This window comes from Mytilus trossulus, chromosome 10, assembly GCF_036588685.1.
Source record: "Mytilus trossulus isolate FHL-02 chromosome 10, PNRI_Mtr1.1.1.hap1, whole genome shotgun sequence".
Taxonomy (NCBI): domain Eukaryota; kingdom Metazoa; phylum Mollusca; class Bivalvia; order Mytilida; family Mytilidae; genus Mytilus; species Mytilus trossulus.
The window spans coordinates 59262105-59279612 of NC_086382.1; the positions used below are offsets into that span (position 1 = coordinate 59262105).

General features: G+C 30.5%; 1 protein-coding gene across 1 annotated transcript in view; it reads left to right on the forward strand.

Moving 5' to 3' along the window:
- The first annotated feature begins 1929 nt into the window (after positions 1-1929).
- LOC134688280 (transient receptor potential cation channel subfamily M member-like 2) overlaps positions 1930-17508 on the forward strand; it is a 76093-nt gene continuing 60514 nt past the window's right edge. Inside the window, exons 1-3 of the mRNA XM_063548830.1 lie at positions 1930-2285; positions 15577-15720; positions 16715-17029. Of these exons, the coding sequence (XP_063404900.1) occupies positions 2283-2285; positions 15577-15720; positions 16715-17029 (462 nt within the window). The 5' untranslated portion in view covers positions 1930-2282. The remainder of the gene's footprint in view (positions 2286-15576; positions 15721-16714; positions 17030-17508) is intronic.

Below are 17508 nucleotides of genomic sequence, written 5' to 3' on the forward strand. Positions count from 1 at the left end.
TACATGAATCATTTGCCACTGGACGTTATCATTTCATTGTCTTGAATATACATGAAACATTTGGCACTGGACGTTATTGTTATTTCATAGTCTTAAATATACATGAAACATTTACCACTGGACGTTATCATCATTTCATTGTCTTGAATATACATGAATCATTTGCCACTGGACGTTATCATTTCATTGTCTTGAATATACATGAAACATTTGGCACTGGACGTTTTTATCATTTCATTGTCTTGCGAAATGAACATGAAACATTTGCCACTGGACGTTATTGTTATTTCAAAGTCTTGAATATACATGAAACATTTGCCATTGGAAGTTTTTATCATTTCATTGTCGTTCGGAATAAACATGAAACATTTGCCACTGGACGTTGTTGTTATTTCATAGTCTTGCATATACATGAAACATTTGGCACTGGACGTTTTTATCATTTCATTAGCTTGCGAAATAAACATGAAACATTTGCCACTGGACGTTATTGTTATTTCAAACTCTTGAGTATACATGAAACATTTGCAACTGGACGTTATTGTCATTTTATAATTTTGAATATACTTGAAACATTTGTAACTGGAAGTTTTTATCATTTCATTGTCTTGCGGAATAAAAATGAAACATTTGCCACTGGGCGTTATTGTTATTTCATAGTCTTGAATATACATGAAACATTTGGCACTGGACGTTTTTATCATTTCATTGTCTTGCGGAATATACATGAAACATTTGCCACTGGACGTTATTGTTATTTCATAGTCTTAAATATTTGCCACTGTACGTTATCATTTCATTGTTTTGAATATACATGAAACATTTGGCCCTAGACATTATTATCATTTCATAGTTTTGAATATACATGAAACATTTGGCACTGGACGTTAAATCATTTTATAGTCTTGAATATACATGAAACATTTGGCACTGGACGTTTTTATCATTGCATTGTCTTGCGGAATAAACATGAAACAGTTGCCACTGGACGTTGTTGTTATTTCATAGTCTTTAATAAACATGAAACATTTGGCACTGGACGTTTTTATTATTTCATTGTCTTGCGAAATAAACATGAAACATTTGCCACTGGACGTAATTGTTATTTCAAACTATTGAATATACATGAAACATTTGCCACTGGACGTTATTGTCATTTTATAATTTTGAATATACATGAAACATTTGCCACTTGAAGTTTTTTATCATTTCATTGTCTTGCTGAATAAACATGAAACATTTGCAAATGGACGTTATTGTTATTTCATAGTCTTGAATATACATGAAACATTTGGCACTGGACGTTTTTATCATTTCATTGTCTTGCAGAATGTACATGAAACATTTGCCACTGGACGTTATTTTCATTTTGTAATTTTGAATATACATGAAACATTTGCCACTGGAAGTTTTTATCATTTCATTGTCTTGCGGAATAAACATGAAACATTTGCCACTGGACGTTATTGCTATTTCATAGTCTTGAATGTACATGAAACATTTGCCACTGGACGTTATTATCATTTTATAATTTTGAATATACATGAAACATTTGCCACTCGGAAAGTTTTTATCATTTCATTGTCTTGTGGAATAAAAATGAAACATTTGCCACTGGACGTTATTGTTATTTCATAGTCTTGGATATACTTTTTGCCACTGAATGTTAAGCCACCCTCAATAAATCAAAACTATTATAATATGAGTTTATTTTCCAGCTGTTCTAGCTCATGTATACAAATTGTCTAATAAACAAAACTTTTATTGGCTTATGAATTATTTACAATGATCTACAGTGTTTTTCGCTTGCTATTTTCTACACTTGATTTATTCATAAATATATTAGATACATTCATAAATACGTATACAATAGGAATATGCATCACTGTTTGGAGCTTAATGTCCATACTGGATTTAAGCCAATCAAACGTTGGACATTATAAATTAAATGTAAACAAAAAGCACGTGCTTGGAAATTGTTTATTTGCACTGACCGATCGGGTTTGGTTATTGACCTGTTCTGCCGTAGATTAAGCTATTAACTTTCTTACACTTATAGCGTTAACATTTGCTTACAAATATATAAGTAACTATCATCATGACAATTTAATTTGCAGTAGAATGGACTCGTGAACCTTAGATGACCCCCATCACAAGGTCGATGTTCCAGCTGGCGGTACTTCGACAAAGGATAGTGAACTGATTAGAAGTCGATTCCATAATTAGCACGGTTGATTTGTATCATGATTAAGATGTAATATATAAAAAGGACAGTTCCCAAAATGGTAAGCCTTTTAGTTTACTTTTGGTGATTGGCAATATACTGCTATTTTTTACTGTTCCAATATTTCTTTTGAAGTAATTGCATAATCGATTCGTTACATAATAGAATGTTTATACCACAGTGGAAATGAAAACACTAAAAATATATGGTTATCAATTTATATTATATCTGAACTAGTGTTTTATACAGATTTTATACTTTGGTATGACATCGCAAGGAACTTTAATTTATTTTCCATTGTTTGATATTTTGTGTGTTGAATGATATCTACAGCTCTATTTATTTTTAACCTTGCAAACAAAAGTACTGTGTTGATATAGGTTTTATGTCAAGGCTACAGTTTCAAGGCCGTTTTAAAAGGCCTCATAGTGAAATGAAATTGGTATCTTTTAGCTGATTAATGCATAAAATTTAAAATTACACAGCAACAAAAACATATTTAGCTTATTTTAGCATAATAAGTATTTTATCCTTGACATATTTGTGATTCACCCAGCTAGAAAATAGATATTTGAAAGGCATAATCAAAGATAAAAATACATTATTTATTAAATACTACACTCTTAGATCAAAACAGGTTCACCATTCAGGAACTCTCTTATGTCTTTCATGTAAAACTAAAATAGTAAAATAACAAAAGTAAACAGTAGTTATTTTACAAATAAATGTCTTTAAAGTATATAACATAAATGTATTCTATTGTGTGCAAGAAACTGCAAACATTTCTGTATCTAAGGGAAAAAAACTTTATTCAATTCAAACAAAGAATAACAATTAAAAGTAGAATTTTTATTAAAAATGTGTTTCATATATGAATTATATGCTTTATGATATATGATTTATAACTAAAACATATTTAATGTGTTTAACGCATAAGATTTTAGGTCTTGGTTCTTGTGCAAAACAATGATTATATAGATACAAGCCCCTTATAATAAAAATAATTTGAACTGAACAAATATTTGCTTAGTTTAAACATTAGTTAAATGATGTATAACTACATGTAGGTTAACTTTAAATAATTTGTAATACATGTAGTCTATAAGTACACATACCGTAGATTAAGTAGTTAAAACCTGATTAGTGAAGAGTTAATTAAACAATTAAGAAATTAGAAATTATTATAACAAGTGATTATAAAAGATTATTATAACCACAAGATTTAATATATATGTTTAATGAAATATGATTAAATCTTGATTTTTTGACATGTCAGAATTGAAAGTTTAAGTGTTGGATACATTGTACATAGAGGAGAAAAATGAACATACAAATATTTGTTAAGATCAGTGATACCTGTGTATCATTAGTTTATGAAACATTTATACACCTACCTCTCCATTTTCTGCCTTCATTTTCCCCCATTTATTGAAACTACTTTAATTTTCATAACAGAAAGAGTTTAAATATTATATTATATATTAACTTTCTATTCACACGATTTATAAAGAGCCTTCTGTGGGAAATTTTATTTTAGGAATAGGCTTTTGGGTACAGATATGTACCTTGAATCTCCCCCCCCCCCCCCCCCATTATTCATATTGAGATCATGAAAACCAAATACAATGCATTCATATCTTTCATTTCTCTTTGTGTCCTTCATCTTGATTTACATAAAGACCTTGTTGAATGAAATTGGATACCCTGCATTTATCAAATGGTCAAATCCCCCTCCTAAATTGTTAAAAACTGTCATTGTATTGACAAGGATATTTTGGGGTAAACTAAGTACACACATTCTGGTTATTGCCCTTATAAAGGTGAATCTAATACTAATTAATAGTTGATGTTTATAAAAGTCTCAGTAGTTAGAGGTGTTTACCAATCCACCTTGGTCATTCATATCAACAAGAAATAAGTACTGATGCACTAAATATAGACTCTAATTTCGAAGATAAAATTATAATGACCCATTGACATATTATATCTTTGTGAAATAACAATTCAATGTTGTATTTGTTATATATAAATGAAAGACTCCCCTTGTGAGCAATACATTTACAGCTATTACATTAATGCTAGCAAGACAAATCTTTGTTTGGCTTGCTTGCTTTGCTTGTATCAATGTTTGCTCAAGCATGGCAATTAAGATAGGCGGGGCTTCAGATTGTACACATCATACTTGAATTTTATTGGACGAAGAACCAAATAGCTATTCGAACACACCGGCCTACTCTGATGTTGTGATTCATTATACATAGGTATTTCATTTGACCCATATATTTCATCTTTTAGTACTGTGCTTTTTTTATGTTATAAAGTCAACCTGTAGCTTTGCTATATGAAAATGATAGAATCTGAAGCGAGATGATGTATCAAATATTCTTGCTTTTTACGTTTTCAAGACAAAATATTCACCTCAAACACACCCTAAAATATTAGAAGGTGCACTCGATTTTCTAATAAAAGGGATAAATTAAGTAGGGAGAAATGACTTAATTCATCCCTTTTATTTATTATGTCCATTGTAATTGAATATTGCGCACTTTGGATTAATTTTTGCTTGTAAACCTTCAAACTGATTATTTTTATTATGTTGGATGAAGAAAATTCATAACCTTTGATTTTTTTTTAAATCACTACGGACGGAGAACATTTCAATCTATAAGTTCAATTATTTCCATGTCTGTCCTTCAAATATGTGACTCAAGAAAAAAAATTACAAAAATTGGTTACAATCGTTACTAAAAGAGAAAATCGGGTGCATCTTTTTATGTTAGTGTGTGTTTGAGATGAATTATTTGTCTTGAAAACCTACAAATCAATACATCATCTCGCTTCAGATTCTATCATTTTTATATAGCAAAGCTACGGGTTGACTTTATAACATAAAACAAACACAGTACTAAAAGATGAAATATATATGTCAAATGAAATACCTATGCAATGAATCACAAAATCAGAGTAGATGTGTTCGAATAGCTATTTTGTTTTACTACAAGTACTTGATGGCAGTCTTTTAAGATGGATGATGAAAATGCATATCTTAAAGGAAAAAAAATGCAATTTTTTGGCTGCCATTTCTACTATTGCACTTTATATTTGTCATCCTGTGATGTTTTAAAATTTAGTGTCCTTAACCTCAAACATAACTTCCAATAAATTAAGGTATGATGTAAACAAGCTGAAGACCTGCCTATCTTAATTGACATGCTTGAGCAAACATTGATACAAGCAAAGCAAGCAAGCCAAACAAAGATTTGTCTTGCTAGCATTAATGTAAAAGCTGTAAGAGTAGAATGATTATAACACTTTGAAACTGGAAATATATAGAAATTTATATCTATGCTTATCTCACCACTAATTTCAAGTACCTTGTATTTCTGTATGACTTAGGTCAAACAAAATAGGACAAACAAAACAATACATGTTTTCTGCTAATGCTACTTTAGTCCTACCCTATTTTTTATAATTGTTAGTGTCTACCCTTTTATGCCATTTTGGAACAAGCACTGTTAAAGTCAGACTGATTCCCTAGTAGTAACCAACTGACAAATGTTTGTTAAATAAAATGATATTGCCTACCTGCTTACCCTATTTTTCACCATAGCAGAACACGTGTATTATTATTTTTTGCCTTATTAATAGGCAGGATCACAATAATGTTCAAGTTTATCATTAAAGGGGCATACTCTGTCAAACTCTCATATTTGATTTATAACATACTAAAATGTATATGTATAGTTAAATTGAAGGTCACATGAATACAGATTGAATTATTCACTTGCAAGTGAATAAAACATCAGCAATGTTTTGAAGCTTATATATTGACAAAATTGAACAAAATTGGCTGCAAGAAGTGATTTTTCATTTCATTATTGAAAGGACAAACCTGAAGTATTTCTATTTTACAGTCAACATTAAAAAAGTTAATTGAAGGTAAAATTACATCCAAAATAAGGAATAACTCAAGGTCCTCTAATTCCTTATTTGTAGGAGTATCCCCGTGGTGGATCAAGAGGGGGGGGTTAACTCCCCTTTTTGGGGGAATCAATGCATTTCAATAGGGACATATGTTTGAATGGTTGAAACCCCCTTTTATCCTAGGTTGGGCCCCCTTTTGAATATGACTAGGTCCACCCCTGCATCCCCACCTTCTAACATCAAATCTTGGCTCCTGACTTGCTTTGTTATACATGTACATTGCATTTTCCTCTACAGAAAAAGACTAACATGTAGCTTTCTTTGTCTGATCTCACAGGTGGCTTTTATTTTATCACTATCAGTGATAGGTACAAGGTAGTTAATCTGTATGAATAGGTAATTAACCTGTCTCCCTGTGCTATTGTTATAATCAATTAGGCAATTATTCTGCCATGTTGTATTATGATATCAAACAATATTATTTGTAGTGATAACACTAAGAGTAATGTATATGTAAATGTAAGATATAAAAAAAACTTTAAAAAAAACTCTTTCATGACTCTTCCATGACATAATGTACAAGGTGACTGGGTGATCTTCATAATAAGTGGGGTTTAGTTTTTTTGTTTTTTTTTTAGGAGGGGTGGGGGGGGGGGGGGGTGGGGGAGGATGGAACAGGGTGTATCAGTCAACATTTGGTTGATTTACCTGGTTTAAAATAAATATTCTTGGTACATCGGTTACTATAAAACTGCCAGTCATTGTTTTCTGCAGTATACTGATTGAAAAATCTTTCTAATAAGTCTTTCTTTTGAACCCCTACATTTACTTGTGTTTATGTATATAAACATACTATTAACCGGGAGGGTTTCGGTTGAAGTCTCAATGATTATTCATATTGATTAATACAGCCAATAGATGTAGGAAGATGTGGTATGAGTGCCAATGAGACAACTCTCCATCCATGTCATAATTTAGAAAGTAAACCATTATAGGTCAAGGTACAGCCTTCAACACAGAGCCTTGACTCACACTGAAAAACAAGCTTTAAAGGGCCCCAAAACATTACTAATGTAAAACCATTCAAAGTCTAATCTATATAAAAAAAACGTGAAGCGAGAATCACTTATAAACCATGTCAACAAATGACAACTACTGAACATTAGATTCCTGACTTAAGACAGGTGCAAATAATTGTGCAGGGTTTAAAGTTTTAATGCTACCAAACCTTCACCCTTATCTGAAACAATAGTGTAACATCAGAACTTAAAAATATACACTTTAAAGTATCAATTGGAATAACTTAACTCAATTAAAAGACGTAGTAACACAAATAAACAAACATGTACTAAAGTCAACATGTAACTTTAAACCCACAATTTGTTCCGTTATTGTAAGTCCAATATTGCTCAAATATGTAATCACACTGCAACATGTGAACATAATCATATTTGAGTCATGAACTATCCACCACTGTGAATAAAGTTTAATCACAGATTTATAGGAAAACAAAAATATAAACCATACTACTTTATAATGCCTATTTACAAATGGAAAAATTGCTGCCCTTTTGTTACTGTTTTACCTTTAAAGGTTAGCTTCAACCAAATGTTATGAAACTTATACACAATGCTTATTACCTCAAAATACAGATCAAGGTTGAATTTTGGTGTTGTCCCTTTCAATTTTTCTCAAGTTATGTGGCAAGTTATGCCCCTTTACAAATGGAAAAATTACTGAATTCGTTTGTTATCTAACTGAAGTTTGCTGCAACCAAATATTATGACACTTATACACAATACTTATTACCACAAAACTCATATCAAGTACAAATTTGGATATTTTCTGACACGTTAACCCTTCTTCTGAATTATGTCCCTTTATATCTACTAGTGTATAAGTTGGGGCATCATCTGTGTCCCAATTTATTTACTTTTTTTTTTGTAAAGGATAAGCTAAAACATTACATATAAATTTTAATCATTACTGATACAAATGTATATATAAACAATATTATTACTTGATGATTTTCTATTGAGTTTTATCTTTTTGTTATCATATTTTTTTCATGGTTGAAATACCAAAAATCTTCAAAAAAAGAATTGACTTTCATATAAAGAGTTTTCTTTCATGGTATGATGCAAGCGATGTGATTTACTCTGTTTACATAGCCATACAGTGTATTCCTCAAGAAGATTTTATTTAATTTCCCTTGGCTTTATAGCTGATTTCATTGCTTTAAAAGGAAACATTAAACATCTTTATATGTTTATTATTACATTTAAAGGATGTTAACTTGTATGATTTAGTTTTACATTATTATTATTCCTTTTAAACCCTCAAGGCATTAAGGTCAAGGCAGATTTAAGTAAACTGTAATATTATTTTAATTTCTCAAGCGAATTATGTAGGTGTTGCTGTCCATCTATGGGAGTTAATTCAATACCTGGTCAATTTGCTATTTGTTCCATCAAATCTAACTGTTATCATGGTTATACTGATTATAAATTTGAGCAAACAGCTGTAGTTGAACCCCAGTCAAGTCATCAAATTCATGAAATCAATGCAATGGGATAAAATAAAGCATGACTGATTCTTATAAATTCGTATAGAAGACTTTTTAATTAAGGAATTATGAAGCAATTGGTTAAAATGTCTTTACCAACTGAATAGTTTGATTTGATAAAACAAATTGCATTTTGGTCAGAAGTTTTTTTTTAACTGCCATAGGTGGGCAGTAACATGTTCATTTTAGCTGGTGAAGTAAGCAAATAAAATCACAAATCAATCAAACAAATTCCACAGACTTAAATTTCCTGTTAGACAAACCTTTACAAGTTCACTTTACACCATATGATCAAAGACTGCAATGGGATTTTTGATGATTTTATTACAATCTTGTGCTGAAGCCATTGTTCATGCAAATTTTAATAACTTATGTTCAGCTTGTCTGAATTATGTTAGTCATCTTTTGGTATCTATTGACCTATTGTCTTTTGTCTCTTAACTTTGTAAAGTTCCTACTCTCCTGATCTACAAATACAATTTTAATCAGAATTCTGAGGAAAAAAGCATGACATTATGGTTCTTAATAAAACACTAACTTCTTCATTCCTTTTCCATTACTGATCATGCAAGGGGCAGTCAAGGTTGCTAAAAACTTTCATTTGTTGTCTTTTCAATAAAAAGCATGGCAGCCTTTTGACATCTACAGTTGAATGTTTTTTTTCTGATGATTTTTAAATATCTTCTATTATAAAACTACTAACTCAAATATTTTGAAACTTAAAAGAATGATGAAGGGTTTACAATGTCCCCCTTTTCCTGCCATCAGATTATGTTTTAAAAATAGTGGCAATGTTGCCTCATATATAGGTTCTATTTTCTCTGAAAGTGATTTGCTCATATGTACCAAACTTGCCAGAACAAATATAAGTAAGGCCTGACATTTATAAAAGTGATTGATTTTATTCTTCTGCCAGTATTTTTTTCTTTCACAAAAACTATAAGGTTTCATAGTTTGAAATTTACTAAGAATGATGTGGAGGCCCTATATAAATAAGCACCATTTCTACTGGTTGCAGTGATACATATCAGAAGCTCAGACGTGGAGTACCAATTTTTTTTTTTTTTTTTTTTTTTTTTTTTTAGATATATATACCCTAATATGACTTAATAAACTATGTCTTTGAAATACACTCATCATTTCAAATATTGAATGATGTACAATGTAAACAGAAATCATCTACCTTGTCAGAATTTGATATTTAGAAACTTGTATCTATTTTCTATTAGCATGGTAAATAAGATTATAACCTATACCTTTCTTTATCTGATCTTATGGGTGGCTATCTTTGATAGGCACAAAAAAATTAACATGTATGAATGGGTAATCTACCTGTAAAGGTAAGCCAAGATGATAACAGGTTATACAGTACTTACTTACTTTCTTTGATATTGATTGCAACAAACCAATGGTAACTTTCTTTTAAGGGGGATAAATCATATAACAATTTTATATTCAGTATTTGTGAACATTTTGGAGAAGATGTAAAATGATGAAATCAAAGTACCAGATAAAGCTTTATGCTTAAAGTTTGGAATATTTATATAGCTTTTACATAGCTTTGAGTAGATGTGACTACTCTTTGATTGGTATCTTGTAATTTTTTCCTTTTTTGTAAGTAGTGGTTTAATGCTTAGTGTAAGACTACTGAGTGAATATGAAGTAAGATGATGCAAATTTCCTGTAAAATATATAGGCAAAGTTCTTTCTTTCTTTTCAGCTCCCCCAGCTAGCTTATATGTGAAGGGTTCATAAGTGTTACCCTTGATCTTCAGTCTTTCCTTTTTTCTGTCTTTCTGTCTGTTTCCATTTTATTTGAAAGTTTGGGCATTCATGTCCTCAAAGCTCTTACATGCATCATTATATGCCTGTTCTCCAAAAGTAGCCTGTAATCAAATGGTAGTTGTATAGGTTGTTGTCTGCTATAATATTTTTTCCTAAATGAATCTTAGCATAATTCAGGCTGTTAGTTTAATTTTCACTTGGTATCCGTCTTACATTTGTAACTTTAAAAAATCTTCTCTGAAACTACAGTATCTACAGTATGCTAAATGTTGAGAAATTTAGTTGTATAAATGATGTATGGCATGTCCTCTACAATCAATCCTCATGCTGTTCTGATGGGTGAAACACAAAAGTCTTTCCTTACTTTTATTTTCCTATTGTTCTATCAGTCAAGTCAATTTGTCTGTTGTTATGTAAAGTAATTTAATTTTTTGTGTGTGAACAATTTTGACCTTGAATTTTGAAAATATCCCTTTGTATACTAATACTTCATGTAGTATCACCTCACTGTACATTGATCCCTGTTCAAGTGGCAATGTAAACACATTAGTATTAGTATGTACTGTAACTGAACAATAATCTTTGGTTAAGTGACTGTGTAAACACAGAAGTATTTACTTTATCAAGGTCAACTATAAGAAGACGAAACACTGAAAAAAATAACCCCTTAGAATAATTGAATGAGGCTTCAAAACTATTATCATGGTATATTTTTATGTTTTGCATTAAAATCATTACTATTATGGAGTTGTTTCCCCTTTACAAGCAAAGTCCGAAAAAAACTGATACAGTGTTTGTTTTTGCATTAACGTTTTATTTGTGTAATAGGAAGTTAAGACATACTTCAAATATTGTTCCAATAAGACCTCTTTTGTCCTCATATTGTCGTATAAAAAAACAAACTGTCTCCTTTTTTAGCTGTTTTTGCCTTTTTTGCAAATATTTAGCTTTTATTATATTTGCTTTGATTTGATAATGATCTGTTAAAAATAATGAGTTAAATTGTTCTATATTCCCTACTAATAAAAATAATAGCCATTTGATTTATAGAAATTTCAGGTTTTCAGCCCTGACCTTACAATAATGATAATGGGGTGAAATTTGTTAGTTTATTTGTCTATCTTGTAGCAGCTTAAAGTTTTGGGTCAAAGTTGTTTAAACAATGAAGTTGTGGTCAAACTTAGTAGACATAGGCATTAAGATGTGAACAAATGAAATTTTTATGCCAAATGAGGATGTTGACCTTGATTTTAAGGATTTTAAATATGGACCATAATTTGGTATTCAGCCTTTGGTTTCTTTTTGTATCCTTTTTTATAAGTTCTAAAACTTTAACTTTTATTCTGTAGGTTGTGTTGGTGTTAGAATAGTATTAATGGAACAATTGAGTTTTTCAAGAAAAAATTAATACATTTTGATTCAACGTTTACGTGACAGGAAACAAAACAGGAAACCAATCTTTATTTTCTTTATTTTGCACAATATATTTCAAAAGACATAAATGAACACCATTACTAGTGTTACTTGCTTAATGTTAATATTTAAAATTTATTTTCAATGTTAAATTAAAGTTTTTTTTTAAACGCGACAGGAAACCATAAGAAACCGAAAGCATTTTTTTAGTTTTATTTTATTGCAAAATCTGCTTAAAATAATCGGAACAGTATACTTTTTGTTAAAATCCGTCTTAAATGTAACAGTATTATAAAACTTCTCAATATGTGCTTGATTTGAAAACAATTAGTACAATTTATTCAGAAATTTCAATATTTTTTTCATTGATACAGGATACCATAATTGTTGTATCTTGATATTTTAGCCAAAAAAATGTATTTATATTTAGTTTTGAAATTCCAGCTATAAACAATTTATTCCAAATCATTGGCAATGCAAAATTCTTTAAATCCAGTAAAGAAAAAAACTTTTAACTTGGAATTTAAATCTTTAAAATAGGCACCATGTGATATTTGTGACCTGTACACCATCTACATGGTTTCCACATTTTAACCTACTTTAGTGGGCTAAAATCAATAAAGTACTTCCTTTCAAGACATGCATGGTAAAAGTTTACTTCTCCTTTCACAAGTTTATTGCGTTTCTGAAAAGTGTTTGCAGAACATGAATAAAAAAAAATAATTAAAAATTGTGACAAAGATACCAACTTTGTACATTCCAAGTGTAACGGTATATTAACATGTATTTTTAATTAAATTATCTTTATTCACCTAAAATATCCAGTAATATTTACTGCTGAAGCAAAATCAATCCAAAGAGCATCAGCACAATGATAAGAGACGTAATTTCGATTGAATTTTCCAAGGACCCTTTACATCAATATCTGGAAACGAAATGGTTATAACATTTGTCAAATCTGAAATCGATTTTGTCAAGTCATTGGGCATTTATTTTCACACAAGACCGTATGTATCATTATGCACATAGGAAAAATAATAGAGCCCCGGCGCAATCTCTTTGAAAATTGTATTTTCCTTTTTTAAACAAGACGAAACAAGTTTACCCATTATGTTTGCTAACATCTCGTTGGAAACAAAAACAATGTTTAGACCTAGTATTTCGTATATCCAGCCGTAAGGGCGTGATCACATGTTAGTCACATGTTTCACATATGACCGGAAATGATTAGAACTTAATGACAAAAACAATTTTAATAAAAAAAAAGGAAATAACTGGACTTCTGTTTCGTGTGAAATGTAACGCATAACGATAACGTCATTTTCTTACTTAAATATTACGAAGAACAAAACTAGAATGTAAATCCTCTCTGATTTACCTGTTTGAACATCTCGCAAGAGTTCATATTTGCATATTGTTATAAAGAATTCTATTACAACAAAGCAGATTACATCATCTAAAATTTGCGTTATGAAATCGGAAACTAAAGTAACGCTAGTCTGCTTACACCTGCTACAGAAATACTTATAGTTCTCAGCATTTTCTTCTGACTATTCTTATTGGTCGATGTTCTTTATTATTTGAAAGCAAAGTTACAAATTTGCCGGTGATGATTATCTATAAATCAGTCAGCGTTTTGCACTTCAAAAGTGAAAAGTAACGCGAGAAACGACACAAAAATACAGTCGTATAAACTTTGAAATTTGTTAATTTCAATTTTTTTCTAGGGACGAGTAGCATACACTTGTATGTTGATAAAAATAAAGTCATCGTTAGATGTAGTTACAACTTTTCTTACAGTAATACACATTTTTATCACTTTTCTATTGTTATAGGAAACGAGCCCAATAGCAAATTAATGTCCATATATATATTAAATGCAAGCAGGGTATTGTTGTCTATGGACACACATTCTTGTTTTATTTATATTAAAAAAAACGTAATTTGAATGATACAATTGAAAGAAATATCAGTTTTATGCAATATGATGAGGCTAAGACTATCTTTATAACTATAGTACATGTATACATAGAGCTGATCAAACTTTTGTAAAAGATTTTTCATAAAAAAGTGATAAAATTTTTAAAAGCACCAGTTAAAATGCTACCTTACATTTTGTTGCAATTAGTTATTGTCAATTTATAATATATAAAAATAAAGTAACAATTTTCCAGCAATAGTATGTGAAGAACAGCTGTGATTTGTATGATATTTCCATTTTATTTGACGCATTTTTCATCATTAGAGACTTTTCAAATTTAAAAAAAAAAAAAAGTGGGGGGAGGGATTATGTTGTGTATGTTAAAATGGTTGCAAATAAAATGAAATGGTAGCAAATAAAAAAAAATGTTAAAAATGTTATGCAAAGTATTAGTGTTTGTCCCACATGAGATGAAAAGCACAGAAGCAAGTCTTACAGGTTGCAATAAACCATAAGTTTGTATGGGCACGGTCATTTTATGAGCATAACATGGTATTCAGAACCAAGAATATGGCTAATCCTGATTGGTTCATATATGGACCCCTTATTTGTTTATTATTAGAGACTTGGTTCATTCTGCATTATATAATAGGCCAAACAGATTTATTTTCCTTAGCCCTAATAGAAATGAGATGTCTTTTCAACGCTTAAGGACAAGACACATATTTTTAAGTGCAATATTGATAGGCATCAATGGCAGATAAGTACAAAATATGTTAAGAAAAGCAAGGTGAACCTAAATTTTTTAGACCAAAAAATACTGTCTGAATAACTTTTCTGTAATTATAGCAAGGTTTCGTAAAAAGAAATCAACTTTCTAAAGTCTGTATCTCATAAAAGGCTATCATTTACCCCTATGAGGAAATTAATTGTTTATTTCAATCTGCATGTTATAGTTGTTGATATTGGCTGCATCATCAATTGTTAAAGTTTGTGGTGAGGTCATGCAAGGAAGACTTATTTGTGTTAACAGTTTATTCAACAGTCATATTCGGTAGCCTGCATTTTAATCAATTAGGGGATGATTAGCTGTCATCTTCAGAATAATTACTCAATTCTGGGATATTTGTAACAAAATTAGAAAATTTTATAACATCAGTGTTTAGGTATAATAAAGTTAATTTAGACATCCTATTGTTCAGAAACTAAACCAACGGTTGTCTGGTTGTCCGACTAAGCAATGTCTTCTCCAGTGTAGTATATAATTAATATTTATACAGTAAAAGATAATTAACCTGTCTGCTTGTGTTGTTGTGATATAATTGTTTGGTAATATAACGAATAATCCATATTTTGATAATATAATGAATAATCATTTGTGTGATTACTATGTCAGAGTAAATCATTATTAATGCAATGTAAGGATATTTGTTTTTATAAGCTCTTTGCCCTTGTATTTTATGTCTCTGCCCTTACTGAAATGTTGGCTGTTAATATTCGTATGTTTTATAATAATTGGTCACCTATCCTTGACCTGTGATGTTAAGGGTGGATCTAGAATAAGAAATAATGACAACTTGGAATCTTTAATGGTTTATTTTGTATCCACTCCAAACAAGAAAGTGGTAAACAAATATTTTGCTACTCCATTAAAAACTGATTTATGCTATTGACTATTCTACACATCTGCAAAATCTAAAAAGTTTACTTGTTATGACCTTGAACTTCCATTTTCTTCTGCAGGATGAGAAAAAAGACAATCTTGATCCTATTGAAGTGATTATACCTAATGGAAATCATAGTCCAGGTGTGGCATTTAAGAATGGACCTTCATCAGAAATCCCTAGTCCAAAAACTGGTACAAGCCCACATATTGATGCACTACAGGTTTGTATAGGGACTAAAACCAGAAACCTCAAAACGAAAGATGGTAAAAAGACTGAAGTGAATCAGCCAAATGCAGCTATGCGCACTATTTTTCAGGCACTCCTCAAGTTTGTACATATCATGAAATCTCAGTGCTTACATGTAAATGGCTGAAAAATTAAAATTTTTTGTCCACCTTCTTCAACTAACTAATAAACATAAAAATAATTTCTGTAATCTACAACTTTCTCATGGTGAAAATCACCTTGAAATAGTTTACATGTATGATAATGAGATAGCAATTAATGTTAAACTTTTCAGATTTATTTGACAAGTATTCATAATCAGGTACTGTAGAGGGGGTCTCATTGGGGGGTTCCGATCCTGGATCCCGCTTACTGTTTTGTCAGATTCCTGTATCCCGCTTACTGTTTTGTCAGATTCCTGTATCCCGCTTACACTATATACGTAAGCAATTCTCATTTTTTTGTCATTTCCTGGGTCCCGCAAGACCTCATTTCCCGTTTTCACGACACAATGATTTGACTTTCACGTGTCAAGCTTACAAAAAATCGGCAATCCCGCGTCACGCTTAAAACCCAATGAGACCCACTGTAGAAGTACATTGTCTCAAATCATCAACCTTTTTAAAAACATTTCAGAGACCTGAAGAAAAAATAGAAAAATGGACAAACAATTAATCCACCCAGTTGCATTATAAGTATTAATAATTAATAAAAACATTGCAATTATTTCTGAATTTACAGTATTGTACCAGTTAAACATGTTAAAGAAGATCAGTGTACAAATCTTGTACTTGGTAACTAATTTTAGTGCTATTTACATATACTTTACCTTCTGTGTCGTTTTAATTCCATCAGATATTTTGTTATAGGTTTTGTTGAATGTTTATTATTAAAACATTAGGCAGTTTTTACATTATTTATTGTTAAACAATTAAACATAATACATTTAATTTGTAAATTGTTTTTGGATATATAATTTTGTATTGTAGAATTTATTCAGTCTTGGACCACCTGACTTAGCAAATGACAAATATTCCCCAGAGCTGTCAAATGAGAAGCACTCTCCATTGCTAACACATAAACCTTCACAACGAGTAAAATTTCCTGCCTATGATAGAGAAGCTAGTAATGAATCCGATGCTGATATACAGTTCTTCATGGGTAAAAATGTGGATGAGATTCAGAGAACCGTTAGATCTCTAGGAGATATCTCAGTTGACACACAGAACAGTGATACATACCAAAATGCACCTTTCAAATGTGGACATCTCAAATTTGACAGCAAAAAAATTGAAAACTTTGAGGTGAAGAATATTTTCTTGTTTTTCTTTTATTTCTTTGTAGCCCAAATTAATAAGAAAAAGATTGTATGCTCATTGTTGAAGGTGTTATAATAGTGACATATCTTTGTTAATGTCTGTCATTTAGTCTCTAGTGAAGAGTTGTCTCATAAACAATCTTTTTTTATATATATATTGCCATGCACATGCATGGCTTCACCTGACATTGAACTCATTTCGTGGATTAGCAACCTTGGTTAAGTTTTTGTGGTCATGTTTGTATCTCAGATACTTAAAACAATTGGTCAACTTTATTTGGTGCAACCAAGGATATCAGGAGTACTTGTATGTTTGTCAGAGTTTATTGACCTTTACTTCATTTTCATGGTTGATTGGTCAACACTAAGTTTTCATGGTTAGATCCCTCTCTCAGATACTATAAATAATAATTTTTTTTGGTGTATATGGAATGATTGTTACTTGTTTATTTGTATCTTCTAAGG